The sequence below is a fragment of the Cnephaeus nilssonii genome, assembly GCF_951640355.1.
Source record: "Cnephaeus nilssonii genome assembly, chromosome: 5".
NCBI classification, from domain to species: domain Eukaryota; kingdom Metazoa; phylum Chordata; class Mammalia; order Chiroptera; family Vespertilionidae; genus Cnephaeus; species Cnephaeus nilssonii.
Genome location: NC_137076.1, coordinates 49,706,611 through 49,731,973, shown reverse-complemented (window position 1 = coordinate 49,731,973; position 25,363 = coordinate 49,706,611). Strand labels below are relative to the sequence as shown.

Genomic DNA, 25,363 nt, shown 5'->3' with positions numbered 1-25,363 from the left:
TGTGATGTTCAAACTCAGGAGACCTAACTCAAACACTGATTCTGCTACTCAAAAAAGCCGCCGTATCGTTTTCTGATTTACATCTTTTGCACGTGTTATGTTTTGTTTTACGGTAACCAACTGTGATTTCTTAGGAATTCCTTAAATAGCTGTTTATTAGTCAGTTTTCTTAAATCTATGGATAAGAAGATTTCAGCCAGATCAATTTTAAGGCCCAGAGCCGGTAAGTTTAATTCTGAAAAATTATGTAGAAAATAAATGTGAGAACAAGGCTATTTTTTTCAGTTTTGTAGCAATTCCAGTTGGTCATTTTTAAGTGTAAAGTAAAAAGGGAGTGATATGTATGTCTATTTCATCAGTGTTTTCTTCTCAGTAAGTTTCTGAATGTGCCAGATTGCTTGCTGTAGCTAAGGCTCTGGTTTTATTTATAGGTTAATGTTGGAACATCATTGTTCAAGTGTATGCTGCTCACCTGGCACTGTGTGCTCCCTCCTCTCTCAACACACATTCATCCATTCGTTAAACAAACATCTGTGGATAGACATTCACATCCAATTACCCAGAACTTCTGGGCAAAGTCCCTCCACCTTCTATCTTTTTTAAATTGATAAATATCTATATAACATTATATTTGTTTCAAATGTTCAATGTAATGATTCAATATCCGTGTACATTGTGAAAGGATCACCACAATAAGTCTAGTTAACATCTGTCACCATACATAGTTGCTAAATGTTTCCTTGTGATGAGAACTTTTAAGATCTAACTTCTTAGGAACGTCCAAATATGCAATACAGTATTATTAATACAGTCACCATGCTGTACATTACATTCCCGGGTCTTATTTATTTTATAACTGAAAGTGGGGCCAAGCAAACAGAAATTTTAATCAGCCACTTACTTGCTGTGAGGTGAGGAATATAAATTCTGAGTCTGTTTCTTCATCTGTTAAATAGTAATGCTGCAATACTTCCTTATCTTAGTGTTATAAATGGATTTCAAAATATTGCGGCCCTAGCCGGTTTGGCTCAGTGGATAGAGCATCAGCCTGTGGACCGAAGGGTCCCAGGTTCAATTCCAGTGAAGGGCATGTACCTTGGTTGCAGGCTCTTCCCTGGCCTGTGCCCTGGCCGGGGCTTGTGCAGAGGGCAACCAATTGATGTGTTTTTCTCACATCGATATTTCTATCTTTCCTCTATCTTCCATTCTCTCTAAAATATCAATGGAAAAATGTCCTCAGGTGAGGATTAAAAAATAAAATAAAAAAGTATTGTATTTCAAGTACCTAGCACAGAGTGTAGCACAAGACACATGCTCCGTGATGGTGATGGTGATGGTAGTGATGATGATTCCAGTGATGATGGCCTTGGGCAGAGACCATGGCGGTGTGCTCGTCTACTCTCTCGTAGAGACCACACGGTGAGTATTTATTAATTCCTGAATAAATCTCCAAAATACAAGGAACGGAAGAAAAGGAAGGGGATGGAATGTGGAAACAGCTAAGATAGGTTAAAAAATAGGAGAGGTAGAACAAAGTGCAACAACCGACAAAGCCAGCCCGTGGCCGCTGGCTTCATGGAAATTCCCAACAAGCTTCATCAGGGTGATTTTTCCTGTGAGGCATTATAGGTGGGCTGCACCGATCACCCTTCACCGGGCTGAGCCAAACCTTTGCTCTGCTTTTAAAAACACCGATTCTTGGGGAATTTTGCATGAATTTCAATGAATCATATAAAACTAAAGTATGCACTGCCCTAGAAACCCATGTTATGATTGAGTTGATTCATAGGCTGACTCTCTAGTTGAAAAAATTAAAGGGTAAAGAATCAGAACTTTTGTAAGTACCTAAAATGATGTTTACTAAGAACAGCAAAACTAGGATGTAGTATATGACAAGGTAGGGTCTAAAGAGTCCAGGCACGTTCTATCCTGACATTTCCGAGGCACAAACTCCAAATGCCATCTAGTCCCAACCACAGAAGACAATCCTTACGAGAATTGGGAAAAGAGACGTTGAGTCATACGTTGGAACAAATAATGGTTTTTAAGCCTCCCACAACATCCAATGATGGAAAGATTTCAGAAGTTGTGCAAATAAAATAATATCAAAGTTCATACTTCTCAAGGTCTTTTTCATGGTGATAAAAATAAAATCTTGCTGCCCTGGAAAAAAAAATTCATGCTTCCCTTCCTGTAAGTAATACCTATCTTCATTTATGTGCATTGAAAATCAAAATGTGAATTGAAATAAGCTATTCTTTCCATAGCAATGTGTCTGATTTTCATTGACAATTGGGGAGAGAGAGGGTGCAAAGTTCAAAATGTGTTCATTATTTCATTAAAATCAACTGCCCAGCCCCCTCCCTTTCTGATTTTTGTTACCTAAAACAATTCAGCTTTGTTGCTCATAATCCAGATATCTTTAATCCTGAGCCCTCATATCCTCCTTGTTCTTGTCTGTTCTAATCTTTAGTTTCAAATCAAAGCAAAAGCCTTACTGCAGAGTTTTCATTTTATGCTAAGTTTATATGAGGCAATCACGTGACAAAACCTCCCAAAGGTCAGTATCATCTTGGACTGTATTAAGAGAAGTACTGTATTCAGAAAGGAAGAGATATTGGCCCGTGTTACTTTTGCAAAACAAAACAAACAAAATAACACCACACTTAAAGCATTAAAGTATTATACCTCTTAAAAGATTTTAGGAATTCAACATAAAATGCCAGTTTCTCCCATTCTGAGTTCAGAACCAGTTGAAAAATAAGACACAGGAGAGCAATAGAGGTTAAACTGTCAGCTTTATTTATTAACTAATTGGAGAAAATGACATTTGATCTATGGACCAAAGATTAATACTCTATGCCCACAAGCCCTCCCTGCATTCCCGCACACACGCCCAGAGCCTACCTCAGCACCCAGGGGACTTCGGAGCTGTGTCTGCCTGGGGCAGGGAACACTGGGGAAGGGGAAGCTCACAGTCCTTTGATAGAGTTGTTTCCCCCAATTCACTCATCTGTCATCACCTGACCTCTGTAAGGCGTGTCAGGGGTGGGGCTAGAGGCCAGGAGTCTTATTCCAGTGGAGGTCCTTCAACACGGAAACACTGACCAATGAGGGAAGTTTCCTTCCCAACAGTACTCAGTTCTAGACCCTTCATTAGATTAACTCAGAGCAGGCTGAGAGCATGACCAGGGCAGTGGGGACCTTTTTCATGGTGATAAAAATAAAATCTTGCTGCCCTGGAAAAAAAAAAAATTCATGCTTCCCTTCCTGTAAGTAATACCTATCTTCATTTATGTGCATTGAAAATCAAAATGTGAATTGAAATAAGCTATTCTTTCCATAGCAATGTGTGTCAAGCCCTGTATAATCACAAATGGTTGCAAGGACAAGACTATATGGAAACAGCTGAACTGATAGTTGACTTGGTCCTAGACATACATTCTACTTGCCTCCCCCACCATACCTGCTGCATCCTGTTCAGTTATGAGAGGCCATGTGACTAGTCCTGGCCAATGAAATGTGAGCAGAGCTGGTACATGTCACCTGCGGGCTAAGGCAATGACAACTCAGTTGTTGGTTTTTCAGTCTCCCTTTCCCTCTTCTGCAATGACTGCAGATGTCTCTACACAGTGTAGAGAAAAGCCATATTTCTGTCTTCTGCACAGTACAGTTACCTGAGTAAGAAATATACTTCTATTGTGCATAAGCTGCTATGTATTCAAGAGTCTATTATTACAACAGTTTATGCTATTTTTTTTTTTTTAAAATCTGTATCTGAAATACTCATCAACTAAACCAACACACACAGACACACATGCACACACACGACACCCCTCCACTCAGTCACTCTGCATTGCTCACACCTACTCATATGTTAGGTCTGGGCCTATATGCATCAGAAGCCATCCCTGAGTCACCCCATCCAGTCTATTTAAGTTGCTCTGACATTCTCTCTACACACTATTCTTTCCTGTCATTTTACTCATTACAATTCATAATTACATATTCCTTTTTGTGTATATTTAAAATCTGTGGCCACAGTTGAACCATAAGATCCAAGGAATCAGAACCTTTTGTCCATTGCAATAATAGACATGGAGCTTGCACTATGCTTGGCAGATATCAGTCAGTGAATAAATTTGAAAATGCAGAGGATGCTCAAATGAGAGGCCACTACCAAGGGAATACTTTCTTATCATGAGACCACAACTCTAGGCCAAAATCATAAGAGCATTAAAATACAAACCATGGGGGTGATGTTGATTTTTAACCTTTATTCATTTAGAATGACATTCTGGGCCAATCTACAATCAAGAGAGAACCTAAACTTCAAAGGAATGTTAACAGGCAGTAGAGTATAGCAGTATAGCCCCTGTATGCACAAGCAAGAAGTCAATTTCCATTCCCTTCAGAAAACCTCTTGCTAACCACTTACATTCTCTTCCCATCAAAAAATGCATTAACAAGATCATGCTTATATAGCTAGTCAGCACAAGAGACAAATGACAATTTATACTGAACTATACAGTTTCAATATAGTACTCACAACTCCAAGCTGTAGCTATTGACCTTTCAATGGCATTCATTATGTGACATTGTCACCAATTATATTAAAAGGCATTCATTAATTTTTAAAAGCTAGAATGACTCAAAAAGTTCTGCACTGTAAATAACACATGGAATATTCTATGTAAGCCTAAGATGGCCAGACCACTTAAATTTTTTCTACAATCCCTTGTATAATATGTGTAGGAAAATGAATGTTATATAAGAAGAAATAGAGCAAGTTAGTGTACTTTTACCTAAGAGTTTAATTATTTATTTTAAGTAATGTCTATTAATATTTAAATGATTGAAAATAAGTCGATGTTAAAAATTAACTGCACAAACTCTAAAAGAAAATGGCCACGTTACATCAGACTACATTGTACAGAACAAAAGCAGCTAATTAGACCCTTTTTAAAAATTTAAAGTTTCTGACATCATTTTCCACCATTCCATCAATTCTTCCTTTTCCTCCTCTTTCCTTTCAGAAAATGACTCCAGTTCAAAATCAACCTAAAAAAGAAAATCAGGAATATATTGTTAGCAAAGTGCATATGTATTTTTAAAAGCTGAAATGAATTTTTTTAAAAAAGAGTAATCACAGAGCTTTTAGGATAAGCTCAATTTAGCCGCTTGAATTAAAGTATACCCTAAAAAAAAAATCTCTCATGATAAAAGATACTTTGCGGGGAGTGGGGGAGAGACAATCCAAAACCATTATGCTTGAACTGTGCTTTGATCTAGTAGCTTTGTCGGATTATTTAAAAGCAGGTTATTTAAAGGCAGATTATGTAAAGGCAGTCTTTAATAAGGACTCTAGTAAAGCCGGGAAAAAGATGTCGTTTATGATTAATTTTCTGCCTTTGACTATTCAGTGCGCTTCTCCTGTCAACCTTGAATTTTCTCCTCCTGTGCAGCTCAGTGTCCTGGCATCCCAAACCACTAGGCTCTGCTTTCCAGAATCTCGAATCTGCCAGAGAAACCAATGAAGCACACTCATCCCCAAACCACCACAGAGGCCAATGGCCCAGGAACTCAACTCTCCTTGGGAACTAGGCGTCAAGTCCATGGAGAATCAAGAGACACAGAGCAAGGGAAGTGCATGTCATCCCCTCCCTTTCCTCAGCCTGAGCCATGGCCGAGGCAGGGGCCAGGCTGAGTGAGACCGTCACTGAGACAACGGTGACCGTTACTATGAAGATTGAATAAAAGCCACTTAACTATGCCTGGCACACACAAGTGCTTAATAAATCCTAACTGTTAATGTGATTACTTACTCCAACAGCAGGACTGTAAGGAACCGCCACTTTCTTTGTTATCGCCAGATAGCCTGGAGCCGAGGCTGTAAGTTTATAGTTCCCAGGTACAAGCAGCCTCCAGTAATCGCCATCCTTTGCTGTAAAGGAAACAAAATGTCAAATCACAAGGCACACATGTGAAATGCACAGTAAGACCAGCGAAGGCGTACCTAGTCTGCCTCAGTTCAACTCCTTTTATTCCCATGTCTAAAGCAGTTATTAATGGAATTGATTAATTTTAACTGAATAGTGAGAAACTCTCGAGAGGGCATTAGTTCCCCTATCCATTTTACAGATAGGAATGTTAAATCGTCTGATAAGTCTCCTACAATAATGACTCTCCATAATCACATCAGGACTAACACAGATTAAAAAGACATACACAGCCCCCAAGTGGTGGGGTCAGAGCATCTTTTTATTCTTGCCACGGATCCCCGGGCGAAGACCTAAGGTCGGAGAGTCTAGATCAGTGTTTCACAAAGTGTGGCCCAAAGACAGTCTCACCAGAATCCCCGAGGCACTTGGTAGACATTTCGATTTCTAAATCGAGTCTGTTGGTTGGATTGCCGTCTAGGGACGGTATTTTCAGCAAGTTCTCCAGAGAATTCTTAAGCTGAGTTACATGTCCCCCTCGCTCACTCTCCATGTACCCGGAGTTCCCTCCTGACCTGGACTAGCTTCCATGGCCCACCACTACAATCACTCTCACCCATAGGCCTTCAAGTCATTGCTTTTCCTGCGTGGCGATACACGCCTGGCAAACTGCCAACCCCGGGTAACCTGCACCTCTCTCCTCTACGCCTGCCCTGTGGAGTGCAAGGAGCTGGAGAAGGCACGTGACCACACTGATTGGTCTCTGATTCATAAACGCCAATCTTGCGCAGGTCATGGGCCTGGCCTGCCTCCCTGCTAGTCTGTCAGGCTCCCATTTCCCTAGGTCAGTGCAGATCACTGGGGGACTTGTCCAGATGCAAATTCTAATTCACTAGCTCTGGGGCGAGGCCTCAGATCCTGCACTTCTAACCAGCTCCAGGGAGAAGCTGATCCAGCTGCCGGTGGGGGCCACACCGTGAGCAGCAAGGTCCCTGGAACAATGCACACTTCCTCCTGTTTCCTAACACGGCTCAGACAGCCTCATCAGCACTCTCAGCCCGTGCTTTACCTCTTATCTCACTGTGAAAACGAAAACAATCAGCAAAAAACAAGTCCCCGTCACCATCCCTTCCCATCTACCTCTAGACCCCACATCTCCTTTCAGCTGGCGCTCATTTATCTCCTTTGCTTTATAGCAAAGCTCCTGAGAAGACGGGTCACTACTCTCTAAGCTCTCTCCTCTTACCCTTTCTTGGGCCTCCCGGAGCAGGCTGCCACCTCCCTCCCCACAGAAGCAGATTTCATCAAGATCTGCCACTCAGGCTCATTCACAAGGCTCGCCTGCTTGACACTTTTTAGCACTCCTTCTTTCCTGAAACACTCCCAGGCTCCAGGACGGCGCACAGAGACGTCTCTCTGCCCTGGACTTCACTGCTGGCTCCTCCTCATCGCCCTGCCCTCCAATAGCTGGGGTGTCCCAAAACCCAGCCTCAATTTTTATTCCTTTCTGCCTAGGTTCATTCCCTAAGTTAGATTTTACTAAAACTTCCACATCACTGAATGCAGAGAAACTAAGGTCTGTGTGGCACACCAGGGGTAACAGATAGGAGGGGTTTTCTGTGGCCAGAAGGGATCGACGCCCCGGGTGCCATCTTCAACAGCCGGCCTCCTGGGGCCAAGGGGCCAATATCTTAGTGCAGATTCTCGTGTAAGCTTGGAAAGGTGTGCTGGCTCTTAGTGCGTTGACAGGTTATTGACTACATTAATAAATGAAGTTTTAGAGAATAAATAAGGATTCAAAAATACAAGTTACAAATGTGGGTGTTAAGAAAGAGGTAATGGTATAAAGTGGTTTGGGAAATAAGTTAAAAATTAATTATAAAGCCTAGAAATATGTGAAGAGTTTATAGCTAAAAGGTATTCATTCAGTTGTTGAAAAGATCCCAGCATATGACAGTTAAACTAAAATGAGTGGATAAATGTCAGTAACAGGAATAGGTAAGTTTTCCAGGAAAATATATCATTTTGTCTAAACTGGGAAAATTGAAATGTGGTTTAAACCTCGAAACAACTAACATTGACTTCAATCCTGTAACAACCTGTCTAACCTTGAATGGGTCTTGATTTACTATATGGATTAAATGAAGAAACATATGAGAAATCCTAGAGGCACAATATACTGGCAGTTATCTTCTTCTTATTCTTTTCATTCCCTCCTCAGGTCCACTAATGAACAATTCATTAGCAACATATATAGTTATATAGACATATAGGTATATAGATATATAGATATATAGATATATAGATATATAGATATATAGATATATAGATATATAGATATATAGATATATAGATATATAGATATATATTGTCCAAAAAAGTATATACACACACTTTGAATAATTATAAGGCAGTGTTTGTTGAAATACATCTCATGTTCAAACTTGAGCTATCAGCTGTTAAATTGTATATACATTTTTGGGACATATACATATAGGAAGGGAGAAAGAGAGAGAAATGTTGATTTGTTGTTCCACTTATTGATGCATTCATTGGTTGATCCTTGTGTGTGCCCTGACCAGGGACTGAACCTGCAGCCTTGGTGTATCGGGATGGTTCTCCAACCAACTGAGCTACCCAGCCAGGGCCAGCACCTCTTCTTAAGAGAAATAATAAAGGCTCTGGTATTTTAACGCTAGCGGGTTCCTTTTCCTTTGCCTCACCAACAACAAAGACTCTCCAGTAGATGGCACCACCTTGCAGCTCTGCAGTGAGATACCTGAGGGAAGGGCGCCATCTGCTGCACCCCAATTTTTAAACGCAGCAGCCAGCCTGGGTCACTGCCTGAGTTGCTCCGTTAAGGAAATTTAACTAGATTAAAGCTGAGAGAGAGAAGGTAAAGAGATATGAAGCATTTAATTATTTTGCTTAGAACCGCTTAAGAATTATAATTATAAGTAATTGTGCTCCTGTATATAATACGAGAGCCTCAGATCATGGCAGAGAACACCCACCGGATGTCACATCGTGGTCTATTCCTTCCACTGAGATGGTTGCATTGGCAATTGGGTTACCTTGAAGGTCTCGGACAAATCCTTTAACTCCTCGGTGTACCTGTGAGAGTCAAGAACACCCAGAAAATTCATATCAGAAAATGACCTAAAAGTCCATCTCATATCAAGCACCTCCTTCTTTTCTAACAAAATACTGTAGGTCCCCAAAGCATGCTCAAAAAGCCACTGAATGTTTTGTGCACTCTTTAATCTGCTTTTTCTCAAGCGGGCAAATGAGAAGTAATGCCCTCAAAATTGACATCTTGTTCTGAGTCAAGGAAAGATTTTGTAGTACCTTCTGAACCACCAAAACAAAAAAATGATATCTTTAAAATAGTTCTGGTCTTAGCATATTTCATTACTTTCTCTCTGTTTTAAATGTAGTTACCTGTGATTATCTTATATGATCACTATCAGTTAACAAGACAATTACAACATTACTACCTCTTCATTCTAGATAAAAAGTTATATATACTGCGACTACTTTGGCATCAAACCCATGAACAGTATTGTTTTTGGTTGAAAGTAAGTGGCATGAAAGATCAATAAACTTCATAACTGAAAACTTCTTAGAAATAAAATAGAAGAGCTGTTATTGAGAATAATGCCCTTGAATTTACGTGCAGTCATCAACGAGCTATTGTGATGCAAACTACAAAACCAGCTTTTTTCTTTATTTTTAAATGATAATTCAACTAAGTGTGTGTTGGAAGTGATCATCACTTCCGGTTTTTGAGAACGCACTGCTTCTGGAACATCAAATGTTAATTCAGCTTCATTACTTAACAACTCATGTCCCGGCCTCCCAAATGCTCAGCTACTTCTCCATCTGGGCCCAGAAAATGATTTTCCTTTCGCTACGGATGACATGGGAATATTTCCTTACAGAAAGTAGAATAAGCCTCACGTATCCCTTTATGAACAGAGAATACATTTGTCAGTGGTACAATGTTTTATGGAAGAGATGACCCTGGTTATCAGCAAATGTTCTGCATGTTCTATTAAAAAAACAAAAAAGCTCTGGAGTCACCATGGTGTGAGGAAGCCCAGATTAAGTCCTAAGAAGGGAGACCACGTGGAGAGGCCCGAGTTGACAGGAAGATGGAGAGGCGCTCAGGAAGCCCCGGCTGCTTCAGCGTCCCCGCCACCCCAGCTCCAGGCACCACCTGACTCCAACCACAGGAGAGACTCAGTCAGAACTGCCCAGACATACAACTCCCACGTTACTGGCTCCTCAAAAACCCTGAGTGACAATAAAGTGACTGGCACTGTTTTAAGCCACAACCTCTGGGGGTGATTTGTTAGGTAGCAATAGATCATAGGAACCCCCTTTCTTAAAAAAAGTACATTCGGTTAAAATGAAATTTATACAATTATTATATGTAATAATTAAAAATGTGTTGAAATTGAAAGTTTATATTTTGGTATATGTACTGGTTCCACAAATAGAAATATTCTTACTATGATCTCAAAATAAGCAAACAAATAAAAATAAAAATAAAAACCTCTGAGATTCTATAAAAGCAACACGTAATTCTTTTCTCTAAAGGCAATTTAGAAATGGTAAAAAGTTATACATGCATGTTGTTGGTAATAATAAATGCTAATTTTATTGCCAATCAGTATAGTGATTAGAGAGCAAACATATTTTTTATAATTACTTTTCTTTTTTTTCTTTTTTTAATTGATTTCATAGAGGAAGAGAGAGGGAAACATCAATGATGAGAAAGAATCATTGATTGGATGCCTCCTGAATGCCCCCCACTGGGGATCAAGCCTGCTACCTGGGCATGTGCCTGGACCAGGAATTGAATCATGATCTCCTGGTTCATAGGCTGACGCTCAACCACTGAGCCACATGAGCCAGGTGAGAGTAAATCCATTTTTTAAAAAATAAATAAACATTTTTAGTATCTAGTGAATCGATGATTTTTTCCCAAAACTGAGCTATGAATTAGCCAACCAAAATTAACAGATTGAAATTTAGTCACTTGAAACATAAAAAGTTGGTTTCTGAGTGACATTCCCATGGTGAAAGAGTCACTGGGGACCAGAAAAACTGTGGAGATGAATTTATGCATCTTGAAGCACTATAATCCTAATATCAATGCTATAAACCTTAGAGAAATGAAAAGCTTAAATTTCATCATTGGAAGATAAGTCAATCACTTCTAAAACATATAATTCACCTGGATTAGGCCCAAATATACACAATTCATAATTGTGACTTGACTTTTTCCAGCTTCTTCAACCCAAGATATATTACAATATGCGGTTTAACAAATAAACAAGTAAATGTCTCTATATGCCAATTGTGAGCCACAACTTTGCTGTTTAAAAAAAATTCACTGTAGGTCTCCCTCATCACTGATGTTTCTGTCTGTCCCTCTCCCTTTCTCTCTGAAATCAATAAAAGTAAAATTTAAAAAATTCACTGTAGTAATTAAATCTCAATGACAGTGCTAGGGACTGTCACAACCCCACGTGAATGCAAACGGGAAAACCCTGTCACTTCACGGCCTCTGCATAAGAAGTCACAGACGTGAACATTGTCCTCATGACTGCAGAAACTATTTAGTACACTTGTTCCTTCTATGATGCACTCTCCTCAGATTCCAGGACATTTCAGTCAACCAAGGCTGAAAACAACAACAACAACAACAAACATTCCCCATAGTTGCTGAGACTGTTGGCATCAGTAGTTATGAAACCCTTGTGTACTTAAATACAAAAGAGCTTGTTGAAATGGAAATTTTGGGGGGTCCTGCCCTGCAGGGAATATGCTTTGGTGGTGGGACAGGAGATTCATTTTTAACAAGAACCTAGATGATTCTGAAGCACCTGCCCATTAGAAATTCTTTGGGAATTTTGAGAACTAAACTGTAGAGGGCCGCCTGGAAGGTACCTGGGCATTTCTTTTCATTATCGTCAGCTGAACTCAGGGTGTAGGCAGAACCGCGCCCTGGGAACATGCTTCCCCAATAAGACTGGACATGTTAATCAGTTCTGACTTCATAGCAGCCCAGGTGTCAGCAGGGGCGGGTCTAGATATGTAAATCCAGTAATGCTGGGGCCTAGTTAAGAACGCAAATAAGCTCCTTTGAACCTAAGTTTTGGTGTTACTTCCTGGATTTTGGGGATATATAAGATAAACCTGCTGTGTGGCTCAGGGTCGTCGTCATGCTGCCTCTCCATGAGAAAGGAAAGATGGCACCCCACCCAGCCCCAGCTTTATGAATCTATTTCTGCGTCTGGTTTTCTTTATTTCTATTATTTCTCAATCCCTGGCCGCCTCCATTTAGGACCGGTTCGTTCATCTCTCTTTCCGCGTGGGACGCGGAAAAGGGAGATCCCCGCCATGTTTGGCCCCCGCCGCATCAGGCCCCTGCACTAAACTGTTCCAAAGCTAGTGAGTTCAGTTAGCAAACTATCTACCCCAAGCATGTCAAACTCACGGCTGGCAGGCTGTATGCCTTAAACGAGGCATGCGGCCGTGAGTTTGACATGCTTGATCTACCCTAATTAACTGTACAAGTCCAGTTCCTGCAAACATCCCTTTAAAACTCTGCAAGAAATTTCCTCTCAACCAATTATGGAATTAAATCTCCTAATCACCTATTTTCCAGGAGTTGTAAACTAGTCCACCCTTAGATTTTAGGCCCAGGTGTTCAAATTATTAATCACCACCATGTTGTTTCATTGTCAAGAAAACTATTTCAATACAAAATTTCTGGCAGTCTTCACTGATCGTTCACCAGACTCTGAGTCCCTAACTGGAGTGTTCTATGAGCTCATTGTAAATACCACTCCTACTGCTTCCACACAGCTCACACCCTAACACTGATGCCACTGATCACGTGAATCTGTGGACAGGCCAAATTCTCATTCCAAGTGGCATACAACAGGACTGTGTTCCTGGTCCCTCTTCTTTCCAGGTTGTTTCTATATAAATTGATAGAGCTTTTAGATGAACTGATGCATGCCCACCTGCAACAATAAAAACAACAAAATGTTTCTTCTTTCCTAATGGCACATATTTGTGTTTTATTTTGTGTTATATTGCATTTTTTCTCAAGAACTAAGAAAGGACTTAAGCAGCAGTTGAATCCATTCTTTAATTATCGATCAGAGTAATAATCATGTTGGCATTAACTATAGTAAATCTTACAGTCTCGCTCCGAGAAGCCTTTTCCGTGCCCCAGAACTGAGTTAGGGACCTTTCTCTGTACTGCCATTATTCTTTGCAGCTCACTTTTATTTTTGCGTTTATCACCCTCGTTTGTATTTAGGTAATCATGTTTTTGAACCTCATTAACAGAAGCCTTCTTCAAGGTAGTCACTAGCCCCAGTGCCTCACAGGAAGCCAAGGATAAAGAAATAGCTCAATAAAGTTTTGTTGAAAAAATGTATATGAAATGAAAAGCATTGTATTAAGGAGGCATTCTTTGATACCTAAGTGGAAAGCACACCAAATAGCCTTGTCTTATTTCCTCTACCCCCAAAATACATTTTTCAGTTAAAATGTATTTGCTCTCAGAAGATCCATTCAAATACAACTCTCCACAAAGGAGACATTCTACAAAGGAGACAGTCCCCACCAAGGTTGTTCTGGAGTCAATGTGGCTAATTATCCTGTTTTGCTGTTGAAAATACTTTTTTATGTTAGCATGCAGCAGGATTCCATTGACCAAAAACACCCTGTTCAGGGTGTTTTTGAACATCACTGTCTGGCAGCAGTGGATCTATTCCATGGTAGTCCCTCTTGGTAAGGCCTCTTGTACAGATATTTGATCTATGTAAAAGAATTTTTAAGCTGACTTTACATTTTTTAAATACATTGGGTTCATATGTACATGTCATATATATATGTGTGTATATATATATACAAATATATGCAAATAGCTACATGTTTATTTAAATAGCATTTATTTATGTCAAATTACTTTAAAATTAGTCTGGACTATCTGCTGGCACCTGAAACTAACATCACTCCACTTGACTTTGGGTATGAATGGCCACATACAGAATGGAATTTGAAACTGATAAGCACTGCAGGCAAGGAAGAGTCTTTAGGTCTTTTTCACCGTCACTGCCCCCAGTGCCAATGTCTACACCCCATGGAGAGGTGTGGTTGGCAGGGGACTGGCCTGGGTAGGTACAGGGTTTTATTCTGACAGATGCCCCAACATTCCGTACAGATCCCATTGGAATGGCGACATAAGTGACTCTCTGATGAAGATCATGTCGAGAGGCAATATGGCATAGTGATTCTGGAACTAGAGAGCCTAGATTCGGGCTGAGTGACTTCAGGCAAGCTGTGTAATCTCTCTGCGCCCTGATTCCTCATCTTTAATTCAGGGATGATGATGATGGAAAAGAAGAAAATGATGATGATATAAGTTCCCTCATAGAGTTGTTGTGAGAATTAAATAAATTGCTACACATACGCATTTAGAAGAATGCCTGGGAGATAATAAATCCCCAATCAATGTAAGGTATCATTATGATTACCTCACCTTTAGCTGAGTTTAGTGTGAGACAAGTAAGGTATGTGGGGCACAAAATTTAAGGATGCACTCACTCCTACATGCTGATCCCATTCCTGCATGATCTTGAGAGTGAATGCCTCTTTAAATCCTAGATACCTCACTTACCTCATTCTAGTCTTGGTCCTGCCTGACAGGCCAAAGGTGATCAGGGTGACGGGTGATCCTAGGATCGCCCCTGCTTAGAGCAACATCAATGAAAGCAGAGTTTTACCTCACTTCTCCACAACCCTCTAGTTTAATCAATTCTCAGTGAACATTCATGAACCACAAACCCTATAACAAATGAAAGCCTATTTGAACCACCACTGAGACATTTTCCAAGTGTAGTGTCCTCGTTCTGGGTTGGAAGGATTTCCCCTAGATTGGGCTCCTCTTAGGAGACTACTGTACACCAGGTTTAAAGGCTCTTACATTTTCCCTTTTACACTGGCGACTGTGTTTACCTGCTCAAGGTAGCTAATAAGGGAGTTTTTGTTATCCTCCCAGTAGGTCTTCAAAGTCTCTTCAGGTGGAAACTTTTCACAGCTAAGCTCCATGGTGATCTCGAAGCAGTTGCTGCTCAGGTAATTGAAGTCTTGCATTCCTGCCAAAACACCAAATGGAAAGTCTCAACACGCAGGAGGTGACTAAAACTCACACAGGCTGTTCTGTTGAACTGAGAGCCAAGTAAAAGCTACACCAAGCAGCGCCTTTTGGGGAGCCTTTGGGAAGCCACAAGGAAAACCACCTACCATAAAGGCCAGAACAACATACTCGGGAAATTGTGACCGCCTTTGAAGCACACACCCTCCCAGCTCCTTAAGGAATCATTTAGCTTAACGCCCGGCTGCTGGAAGGTGCTCAGGCAGCAGCCACGTTCCATATTGCTGGAGTCGGCGTCAAAGAAGACCACAGGGGAGTGACAGCGTCAAAATGGCAAAATGGGCGTTTTCTACGGCCTTCCCTCCCCGAAGAACACCCATTTTGACAATCACCCAGGAATAGAGTGCCCTTGTGGAAGTCCACGAGTCACTGAAAAAGTCCCAGCATGCCACTGGAGCAAACCTAAAATCCAAGAGCGGACGCACTGACGAAGGTCAAAGGAACAGTTTCACTTTCCCTGCATCACCTCTTCTCCAAGGCAGCACAGCTCAGTGCCAAAGTAACATAAAAACCTTCCAAACTATACCGCACACTGGTGGAGGTGAGCATTCAGAATCCTCTAACACTGTAACACGGTGGTGTGTTAATCACTTAACTCTAGTTTAAAGGTTAAAGGACCAAAATATTAAAAATACCTATAGCTACAATAAGATGGCATAGGTAAGTCCTTACCTGTAAATAATTACCTTAAGTGTCAATGGATTGAATTCTCCAGTCAAAGGCATAGAGTGGCCAAATGGGGGCTGGGGCTTCAGAAAAGCAAGAATGGCCTCTGCCAGCAACTCCATCTGGCAGAAAGCTGCCTCCACCCCAGCTCTTGCCCTGATGCCAGACAATTGAGTTCCTCCCGTATGTCCCTGGTTCCTTTCAAACTGCTGCACCAGCGCTGGAGCTCAGAGGGAGGGAGTCCCACGAAGCCCACGTGCAGGCCCTTTAAGAGGAATGCCTGGGACTCCAGCGGCCCTCTTCCTACTCAGCCACACCCCGCACTGGTTTTCACAGCCAGAGTTATAAGGACTTCTTCTCCTGGCTCTGGAACTCTGGGCTAGGAGGCCTGGTGTGGGGCTGGGACCCCTCGCTCCTCAGGGGGGACCTCCGCGGCTGAGATATCCCTCCCAAGTTTTACCCACCACACATGGGTGAAGGACAGCCCCATTCTATGTCTCTGTCCCTTCTGCCAGTCTCAATGTGGCTTTTTTTAAAACTGATTTAAGAGAGATCGATTTGTTGTTCCACTTATTTATGCATTCACTGGTTGATTCTTGTATGTGCCCTGATCAGGGACAAAACCTGGAACCTTGGTGCGTTGGATCGATTCCCTAACCAAATGAGCTAATGCGCCAGGGCCTGTGGCTTCTTTAAATCCTTAGTTGTAGGTTTTTCATTCAACTAGATTTCAAGTTGTTCTGAATGATGATGTTCAGTAGTTTAGGTGTAATTTTGATGCTTCTCCCTTTTTTTTTTTTAACTAGTAATACTCGACTTTCAACAATGGAAAGATGATAGATGATAGATAGATAGATAGATAGATAGATAGATCGCCCAGACAGAAAATCAATAAGGAAACACTGGCTTCCAACTATACTTGAGATCACATGAACCTAACAGATACATACAGAACACACCATCCAACAGCAGGTGGCAGAATACACAGTCTTCTCAAACACACATGAAACGGTCTCCAGAATAGACCACATGATAAGTCACAAAGCAAGTCTTAGCAAACTAAGGAGACTGAAATCATAGCAAACATCGTTTATGAACACGATGGTATGAAATTAGAAGTCATGATAGGAGGAAAACTGGAAAATTAACAAATACGTAGAAAATTAAACATACTCCTAAACCACCAATGGGTCAAAGAGGAAATCAAAAGAAAAACCAAATATCTTGAACAAAATGAAAGGAGTTTTGGGGGGTAAAAAAGGCAGGTTTAGGTAGTTTTAGAAATTAGGGGGCCAATGGGGGAGAAACACAGGGCTGCAAAGCTGGGAGCTGCCGAAAGGTATACATTTACAGAATAAAGGGAGAGGAAGACACTCACAGAATAAAGGAGGCCACAGGGAGTAGAAAAACAAAAGGGAGAAGAAGAAGAGGTGAACCCCACGTGGGGTTTGAGCTCTGAAGCTGCTATAGTGATCAATCAGAGGAGATACCAAGACACAAAGAACTGCAGCCATTATAAACCTAAGAAAGAGGGATTTGGTGGGTCTCTCCCCCCCTCCCCATGTGAGAGTCTGTGCTTGTTTCCCAATAAATTTCCATCTTTTCCTATACCACCTTTGGCCGTGGCTTCATTCTTAGAATCCACCTGGACAAGGACCTGGGAAATCACCTTTGCATCCTGCCCAGAGGAAAAACCACGCGTTCCAGTTTAAGTTCGGCATTTCAAAATGAAAATAGAAACACAACATACCAAAAGTTATGGCATAAAGCAAAAACAGTCCTAAGAGAGAAGTTTATTGTGATAAATATCTACATTAAGAAAAAAAAATCGCATAATCAATGAGTCACAGCTACAGAGCCACCGAATGCAGGTCCCCTGGCTTCAAGGCAGGATACCCTGCCTGTGACTTATGCTTAAGGCCTTCCTCCCAATGGCTCAGGCCAAAGTTAGACTGTCCCTGAGACCACATCCTTGTTCAGCTCTATCTCCTTCCTCACCCTGCTTCCCTCATTTCCATACAGGGCTTTTCCTAAAAAGCAGCCCCTCAACAAATTATGAGTATCCGAATCCCTGTCTCAGGTTTAGCTTCTAGAAAACCTGACCCGAGACACTGATTTTATTCACTGCATAGATTGCTAAAGAAAGTCACATCTTTGTGACTCTTTGATTATTGTGGGACAGAATCATTGACTATTATTATAATTCTTATTATTAATATTACCAGAGGCCCAGTGCATGGGATTCGTGCACTAGTGGGGAGTGTGGCCTGCGGGGATGGGCCCTTTGTAGGAGCGCCGCTCATCCTGGCCAGCCAAGCGGCTGTGGACCTGCCCTTTGAGTGGCTGCTCCCTGTCCGGCATCTTCCATGGAGCCAGAGCACTCGCCTTTCCAGGAGACCCGGTTGGGTCGGGGCCCAGGGACAATAGCACTGAGAGGCGGCAGAGTAGCCCTCAGTTCTGCAGCAGCCATGAACCCGCCTGCCAGCCTCCGGGGTCAGCTCTGCGAGCCTGGTGCTGCGTGGCCTGTGGGCATCTGGAGGAGGCAGCAGAAAGCGAGGAGGAGGAGCCTGGGGTGAGGAGGCAACGATTGCAGCGTGGGTTCCTGCCCATCAGCCCAGGGTTCACCGCAGGAGCAGCCACTCATCCCGGTCAGCTGAGCTGCGCTCCCACTGTGGGAGTGCACTGACCAACAGGGGCAGCTCCTGCATTGAGCATCTGCCCCCTGGTGGTCAGTGCGCGTCATAGCGACTGGTCGACCAGTTGTTCTGGTCGACCAGTTGTTCTGGTCGTTCCTCCGTTGGGTCGCTGGGCTTTTATTATATAGGATTGTTACTTTACTGATCTAGATTACTTGGCATTTTGTAGACAGTGCACTATTTGTCTGAAAAGGTAATTCCAAAGGAATTACTAAAGTTTTTATAAAAACCAAAATGTAAAATTACTTCCCATTTGATATATTTGACATAGTCTAAATCCTAAAATCTGACATAGACCTTATTTGCCAAGCCATATGGGGGGGAAATGTGCTAAATCTGATCTGACCTGGTGCAAAATATTAATTGCAACAGGGTAAACATATATCGAAGAGAAAGAAATCAGGAAGAATGTTTTTCTCAGGGCACAATTTAATAAAAGAAGCAAACCAAAATCCTTTAATTAGGTAGTGCTGCTATTATGCTAATTGATTATCTTATTCATTTCCAGGTGGGCTGTAGAATATTGTTCTTAGGCAAAGAGAAAAAAAAAAAAACATATCAGTGTCTTTACATTTCACTCATCCTCAGTAGAGGCAAGTATTACACAACTGCGATTGGGCTGAGCAGCCAGAAAAATGAGATCTCTGCAAAGTCCATGTTAGGGCAAAGGGAGCCACGAGAGCTGCAATGGTTTTCTAGGAGGTGGGTCCTCCAGTAACTATGCTGTACGTGGGCTTTTCCCCTTTTCAGACCACATAAAAGGTGAAGGGCTTCCTGATCCAATAGTGGTTATAACAGTAGTGAATATACAATAAATATCCCACATCAAGTAGTCTCCATTATCCCATCATTAAAATAAAATTTAAAAAAGTGTGTGGACCAACATATACTAAAGGTCAAAGCCTGCCCTCTAACATATACATTTGCCTATAGTCAAAGCATGACTAACACATAATCAGGATGCTGTCTTATTCATTAAGCTCAGAATTTCTAACGTAGGGTAATTAACTGTATTCAATTTATATTTTCCCAATGGACATCTTTAGTTCATGCCCCATCTCTCTTCAATTAGCATACTGATTTTAAAAACAAAACTATACACAGCAGTTATTCATGCAGAAAACTAATTTTAATGGGTGAATTATAGATTCAGTCTATTTCTTAGTGATTGAGAAGGATTGGAGATTCTCTCAATCCAAACGGTAATTATACATAAGCCCCTATCACACAAGCAAAGAGGGAAATGGGCACTCACCGCCGGGTACGCTGTACCAAGCAGCACCATTGGTCGTCCCATCTACAAAGCTGCTGTCATCATCGTTCTTGCGACACGGTGGCCGATTGGGGTCCGACATGGATGGGTTAAAAGAGGAGTATGCCCTAGCCAAGCTTTGGAAAATGGCATCATCTGGGCAAGAACTATATTCATGAGCACTCCCTAGAAAATAAATGCACACGATTGAAGAAATGGACACAGACCAAGGAGCACTGCATGTTTTCCAAAGTGTGAGTCAGTATTGACCTCTTGCCTGGTGTATTTTTTCAGCCACATCCCTATGGGAAAGAAATGAAGGCTTAAGTATCAGCAATGACACTTAGCTTTTAGGTTATCTAACTTCCACTGCTAATACCACAAGGTAAAAAATCTGATGGAATGTCCGTTCTGCGTATGAATTCAAAGCTTCACAAGAAAAGGTGATAAGCTTACAGTAAACTGGACCTGGCCGAACAGTAAAGGAGATATTTCTATTGTTAAATTTTTAATTTAAAAAATGTACTTGTGAAGTTGGCAGTTATAAAACAGTCACCGGCATGTAAAGTACAGCATAGGGAACATAGTCAACAATATTGTAATAACTACGCATGGTGTCAGGTGGGTACTAGACTTATCAGGGTGGTGAGTTTGTAAGTTACATAATGTCTAATCAATGGCTTGTATACCTGAAACTAGTATAATATTATATATCAACTGTAATGGAAAATGGTTTTTATTTTTTAAAAATGTACTTGTACTAACCTCATAGCCACTATAAATCACCCTCATACTTTACAGTATCTGAGTTTAAAGTTTTAAAAAAAATCTCCCATGTGTATTATAAAAATAGTATTCTTAATACACTGTATTGTGATCCATGTATCATAAAATCTGCCAGGCTTTTACATTTCCTAGCTAATGACATAATACAAAAATCTCTACATTTTAACGATGTTGTACCAAAGACTTTCTTCAAAACTCAGTTTCCAATCTCTAACATGACCATCCTGTGTTCGCAAAGAGCTAACTCTTCAGAGGGCCGTAAGAATCAACCCAAAGCAGGAAATTTCCTGGAGTAAGAAAAATTAAGGTGAAAATATCTATCTGGCTAAAGCTTGCTGTGCCTGAAACGTAACGAAAGCATGTCAGAGAGAAATGAAAGCACCATGTCCCTCCCTGACAGAACCACAAACAGTTCCAAACGCAAAAGCGTGAGAGGCCGATGAGACACGTGGAGCTCCACAGGGGCCCTGGTCAGCACCAAAAGTCTGCCTCCATTGGTAAGCCATCGTGTACACAGAGCTATGTCACATCCGTAATTTCTCCATGGTACCAGTGTCCAAGGGTGACCCACGTTCATGACCCCTGTTTCCCTCCCTTCTCCCATCTGAGTATTCTGTCAAGATTACATTTCTCTTCACCTAAACTTTTTTTAAAGTTACATCCTTTTCTGTCAAATATATGTGGTCAATGCCATGTGAAATAGTTAGGGGATGTTCCTGATAAACATATGTATTTCTACAGGCAAAATCACTCAATGACCAGTTCCTTAAAAGAATATTATAAACGTGACCTTTCAAAGCCTTGCAAAGTAACTGTAAACCTTGAACCAAGTAGAGAAGCGTAAACACCTACCACTCCGAGTCTCATCATAGGGGTAATTGGCCACAAGGTCTCCTCCGTGGAGATTGGCAGAGAGCACAAAAGGAATATCCATAATCCAGTGGATGACAGCCTTGGTCTCAGGAGCAAGCTGTATGAAACGTTAGAGATTAAAAGGGTTATAAATTGGTAATCACTGGTGAGATCACTTGACAGAAAAGATATAGGAAAGGTTTAAAAAGCGCCCAAAAGCTGGTCAACCACTTTGTGGCTGTTTTCATAGAAAAGAAAGAGTTCCTGTATGAACAGCATCCCATCTCTATTTTCCTCAGACTTTTTTACAATAAAAAAATGTTTTAATAGTGTTTCAATTTCCCCACAAGTTCTACTTTTGTGGGCTGCCAGCTTTTCTCTCTTTGAAGACGAGCATGCAGGTCACTTATAAATTTTGGAATATGTCCATCTGACGTTTCAGTGTTAATAATAGCTAAGGAAAGACAAAGAGAAAATAGTTGAACCCTGTTAAAGATAAAATCACAGGCCCAATGTGGCGTCACTTAAAGCCTATGAAACCAAACCTAGACTTCATACCTGACCTATTGCTATTTCAACCTCTCCCAGAAATATAGTCTTAATCAACCAACCAGTCTGGAATTTTCTGGCCAAGCACCAGAAAGGTTATTTGCCCAGGGGCCCTCTCCAGTATGCAAAGGAAGAAGAAGCGATTTGCATGATAAAAACCCTTGCTGTTCCCTTTCCCCAAAAAGTAATCTTTCTTTTAGACATTTTTTTTTTCTTTTGTTAACAGCTCCCTTGCCCCACTCTTCTTCCCATTAAAAACCTTCCATTTTGTACAACAGCTTGGAGCACCCTTCCACTGGCTAGATGGGATGCTGCCTGATTCGTGTATTGCTTAATGATAAAGCCAATTAGATCTTCAAATTTACTCGGTTGAATTTTCTGTTTTAGCACCACAGAACGGAGTTCTTTCTCTATGGTGGTTCAACTCCTGAAACATGGTAGGTTTTATTTCCTATTTTTGCTTACTATTGTTCTAATCCTCTTCAATTACTTTAAACATATAAAAAATATTAGGCTGGGTCTCTTTCAGAGCTCACTGTAAAATGTCAGTTTACTTTGAAATGTTCCTCTTCAATGTTAAAACAAAGGCAAACGTTTTAGGACTTCATGCTGTCTTTTCAATGATGCACAATCTTTCATATCTTGGAAACAAAACAGAGGGGGGAAGAAATTTTTATCAAAGAATTAATCTGAAGCCAAAAGCTTGATCTTTTTATGTGATGCGTTTTTAACAGCAACTAGGAAGACTCTCAAATTCCAAAGTAATTCTTTTATTTAAAAAATAATAAAATCAAAGCTTTACTGGCATATTTCTATATATATTTTTAGGTTGATACGTGCATTAAAAATAATCTTAAATGAAACATACCCAAAGGTAAATGGTAACCATTTAAGACTAAGAGGTTATTTTTCTCTATTTGCTTTAGATTTTCGTTTGTAATAAAATATCAATTTTGTTTAAAAAACACTTGAAAGAAACTGTGTTTTGAAACAAATTTAAAGATGCAATCCTGAATACACAAAGTCATGTGCGGCTATTAGGTTTGGCCTATTGTTAGTTCTTATATGTACACTGCTGCTAATACACATGCTATCGGTATGCTCAAAACTAGCAAGTGAATTCCACGATTTGGTAAATTAAACTACGTTTCTCTTTGCATATTAACAGAGTCTTTCAGGCTGACTGAGTGCTGAGACGCCCTAGGTGCTGTAATTATACATTTAAGTGATCCACAGGGAAGCTTCTGGTGCATCCCATGATCGAGCCCTTAATACAACCTAGGACCAATTGGGACCTATTTTTAAAGCTTCCATTTAAAGACTGTAAATATAGCTCAAATGTTATGCTCTACAATTAGACGGCGTTGGCTCTTAAAATATATTAAAGCCATATTTATTCTGTTTCCTCCACAACTTTAGCCATTAGAGACGAGTATAAATTTAACAAAACTATTTTATTTATTTTAAGCCACTTTGTTCCAAGCAATTCAGGCCCAGCTCATGTACTGAGGGAGGCCAGGTGGCAGTGGAGGTGGCCTGGCTGAAGGGCCCAGAGCAGATGAGAAATGACTTAGTGAGAAGAGCTCCAGAAGGGCAAGGAGAGCATCTGAACAACCGGGTGGAAATACAGGTTCCTTTCCATCACCCACCCCTGCAGCATCCACACCCCAGACCTCCTCAGTGGGGCGCCACAGGAACCTGCATTTTTGACCCCTGATTCCTAGCACCCCAAAACATAAATAAACCTTGACGTTTAAAAACCACTGTAATCACTTCCCCTAATGAGGGCAGCGGGAAGGGAGGATGTATGATAACATTAATGAACTGTTTACCATGCCCAGTACCAGGCTGGGTCTAACCACTATCTCAGTCTCAGTAACAAAAATGGAAAAAGAAGATGAACCAATATCGTCTGAAGATTCCATGTAATGTGAACAAATCTTGCTTCTGTTCCAGACAAGAGGCTAAACTTAATTTTTATATTTCTCTTTAATTTACCCTTACCAAGAAGTACTGGCATTGAGATTTTCGATATAAAAGCTTTAATATTTTAAAAGCACCAGGAACATGCATCTTTTAAATAAGTATTGCTTCAGCTAGAAATATGGGGAGAAAAAGTACCTAGTGTACAGCCTGTGTAAGCCTGGTGTCGGTTCAGAGGGAGAAGAGGGAGTTCGCGCTGGCTGAATAACAACAGCACTTACACAAATGTCCTGTCAACATGAGTTTATGCCACGATTCTTTTATGGTAAGTGACAGGGATTATTTTTCTCATTTCTCAGATTTAACAAAGTCGGCGTCAGCAGGTTAATGCAAGCCATGCAGAGCGTCTGAGGGCTGATACCAGCACCGGGCTTCCACGAAGTGTTTCATTTCTGTCTTAGCCTCATAGCTCATCGCACAGGCATGCCCTCTTTTCACCTCTCGTTACCCCAGCTGCACCCAGCCCTCTGCCTTTCCAGCTCCTCCTTCTCCCCCCAAAATGGTTAGGGGGCTGAGAAACTGCAAATGTATCTGTGACTCAGAAGCAGGAATGTTTCAGTCGCTCAGAAGGTAGCAGGCGCTGCCAGAATCCTCAGCCGCCGGCGGCCCGGTCCCCGGGCCAGTCTCCTGACCTGTGAGCTCAGCCCACGTTTCTGGACTAAATCCTAAACATAGCAGGAGAGTTTCAGGAATTGCAGACCAACAATCTGGAACGGCCTCTCTCTGGATCCTCCACCCAGTGTCCCACCCACACATGAATGCTTGTCTGGAACTCCAGCTGCGGGTTTTCAGCGGCTACACTTTCCAGATACTGTGATTTGCTTGCCAGGCTGGATGGCATGCGTTCCTAACAGGCCCTCAGCCTACCCCGTGTTAGACTCAAAAATGAATCCTAATTCCTGCAATCCAGGCATCGAAATCTAGAATCAAAGGGAAAACAACTATATAAACAAAACAATTATAACATAACCTATATAATAAAGCTCTCTGTAACATTAGCACCATGCCGGAAGCATGTGGACACAAAGAACGTAAAGGGAGGCTTAGCAGGATCTGTCAGGAATAGCAGAGGCAGGCTTCCCAGAGGAGGGGGCATGGGAGCAAAAGAAGAGCATTCTAGACCACTGGAACACATACAAAGACATAAAAGTATAGAAAAGCGTATGCTTAGGGAGCAAAAAGGAGTTGTGGACTGAAGTATATGGTGTATCAGAGCCAGATTAACGAGTGCATCTGCCGGCAGCTGTCAGAGGCCAAGGAAACCCGAATGGTCCTGGAACGATGAGGAAATGGGGAAACTGTACTTTCCCCAGTTCTCACTTAGGAAAGGTACCGGAGCAGTTGCTAAGCCAGCGCAGAACTGCCTGGAATAATGGGAGGGGAACAGGGAGCTGCC

General features: G+C 41.4%; 1 protein-coding gene across 1 annotated transcript in view; it reads right to left on the bottom strand.

Moving 5' to 3' along the window:
* Positions 1–4,257: 4,257 nt before the first annotated feature.
* CPE (carboxypeptidase E) overlaps positions 4,258–25,363 on the bottom strand; it is an 82,122-nt gene continuing 61,016 nt past the window's right edge. The window contains exons 4-9 of the mRNA XM_079772432.1: positions 21,436–21,553; positions 19,801–19,983; positions 14,985–15,124; positions 8,954–9,053; positions 5,826–5,944; positions 4,258–5,061 (exon numbers count right to left, since the gene is read on the bottom strand). Of these exons, the coding sequence (XP_079628558.1) occupies positions 4,963–5,061; positions 5,826–5,944; positions 8,954–9,053; positions 14,985–15,124; positions 19,801–19,983; positions 21,436–21,553 (759 nt within the window). The 3' untranslated portion in view covers positions 4,258–4,962. The remainder of the gene's footprint in view (positions 5,062–5,825; positions 5,945–8,953; positions 9,054–14,984; positions 15,125–19,800; positions 19,984–21,435; positions 21,554–25,363) is intronic.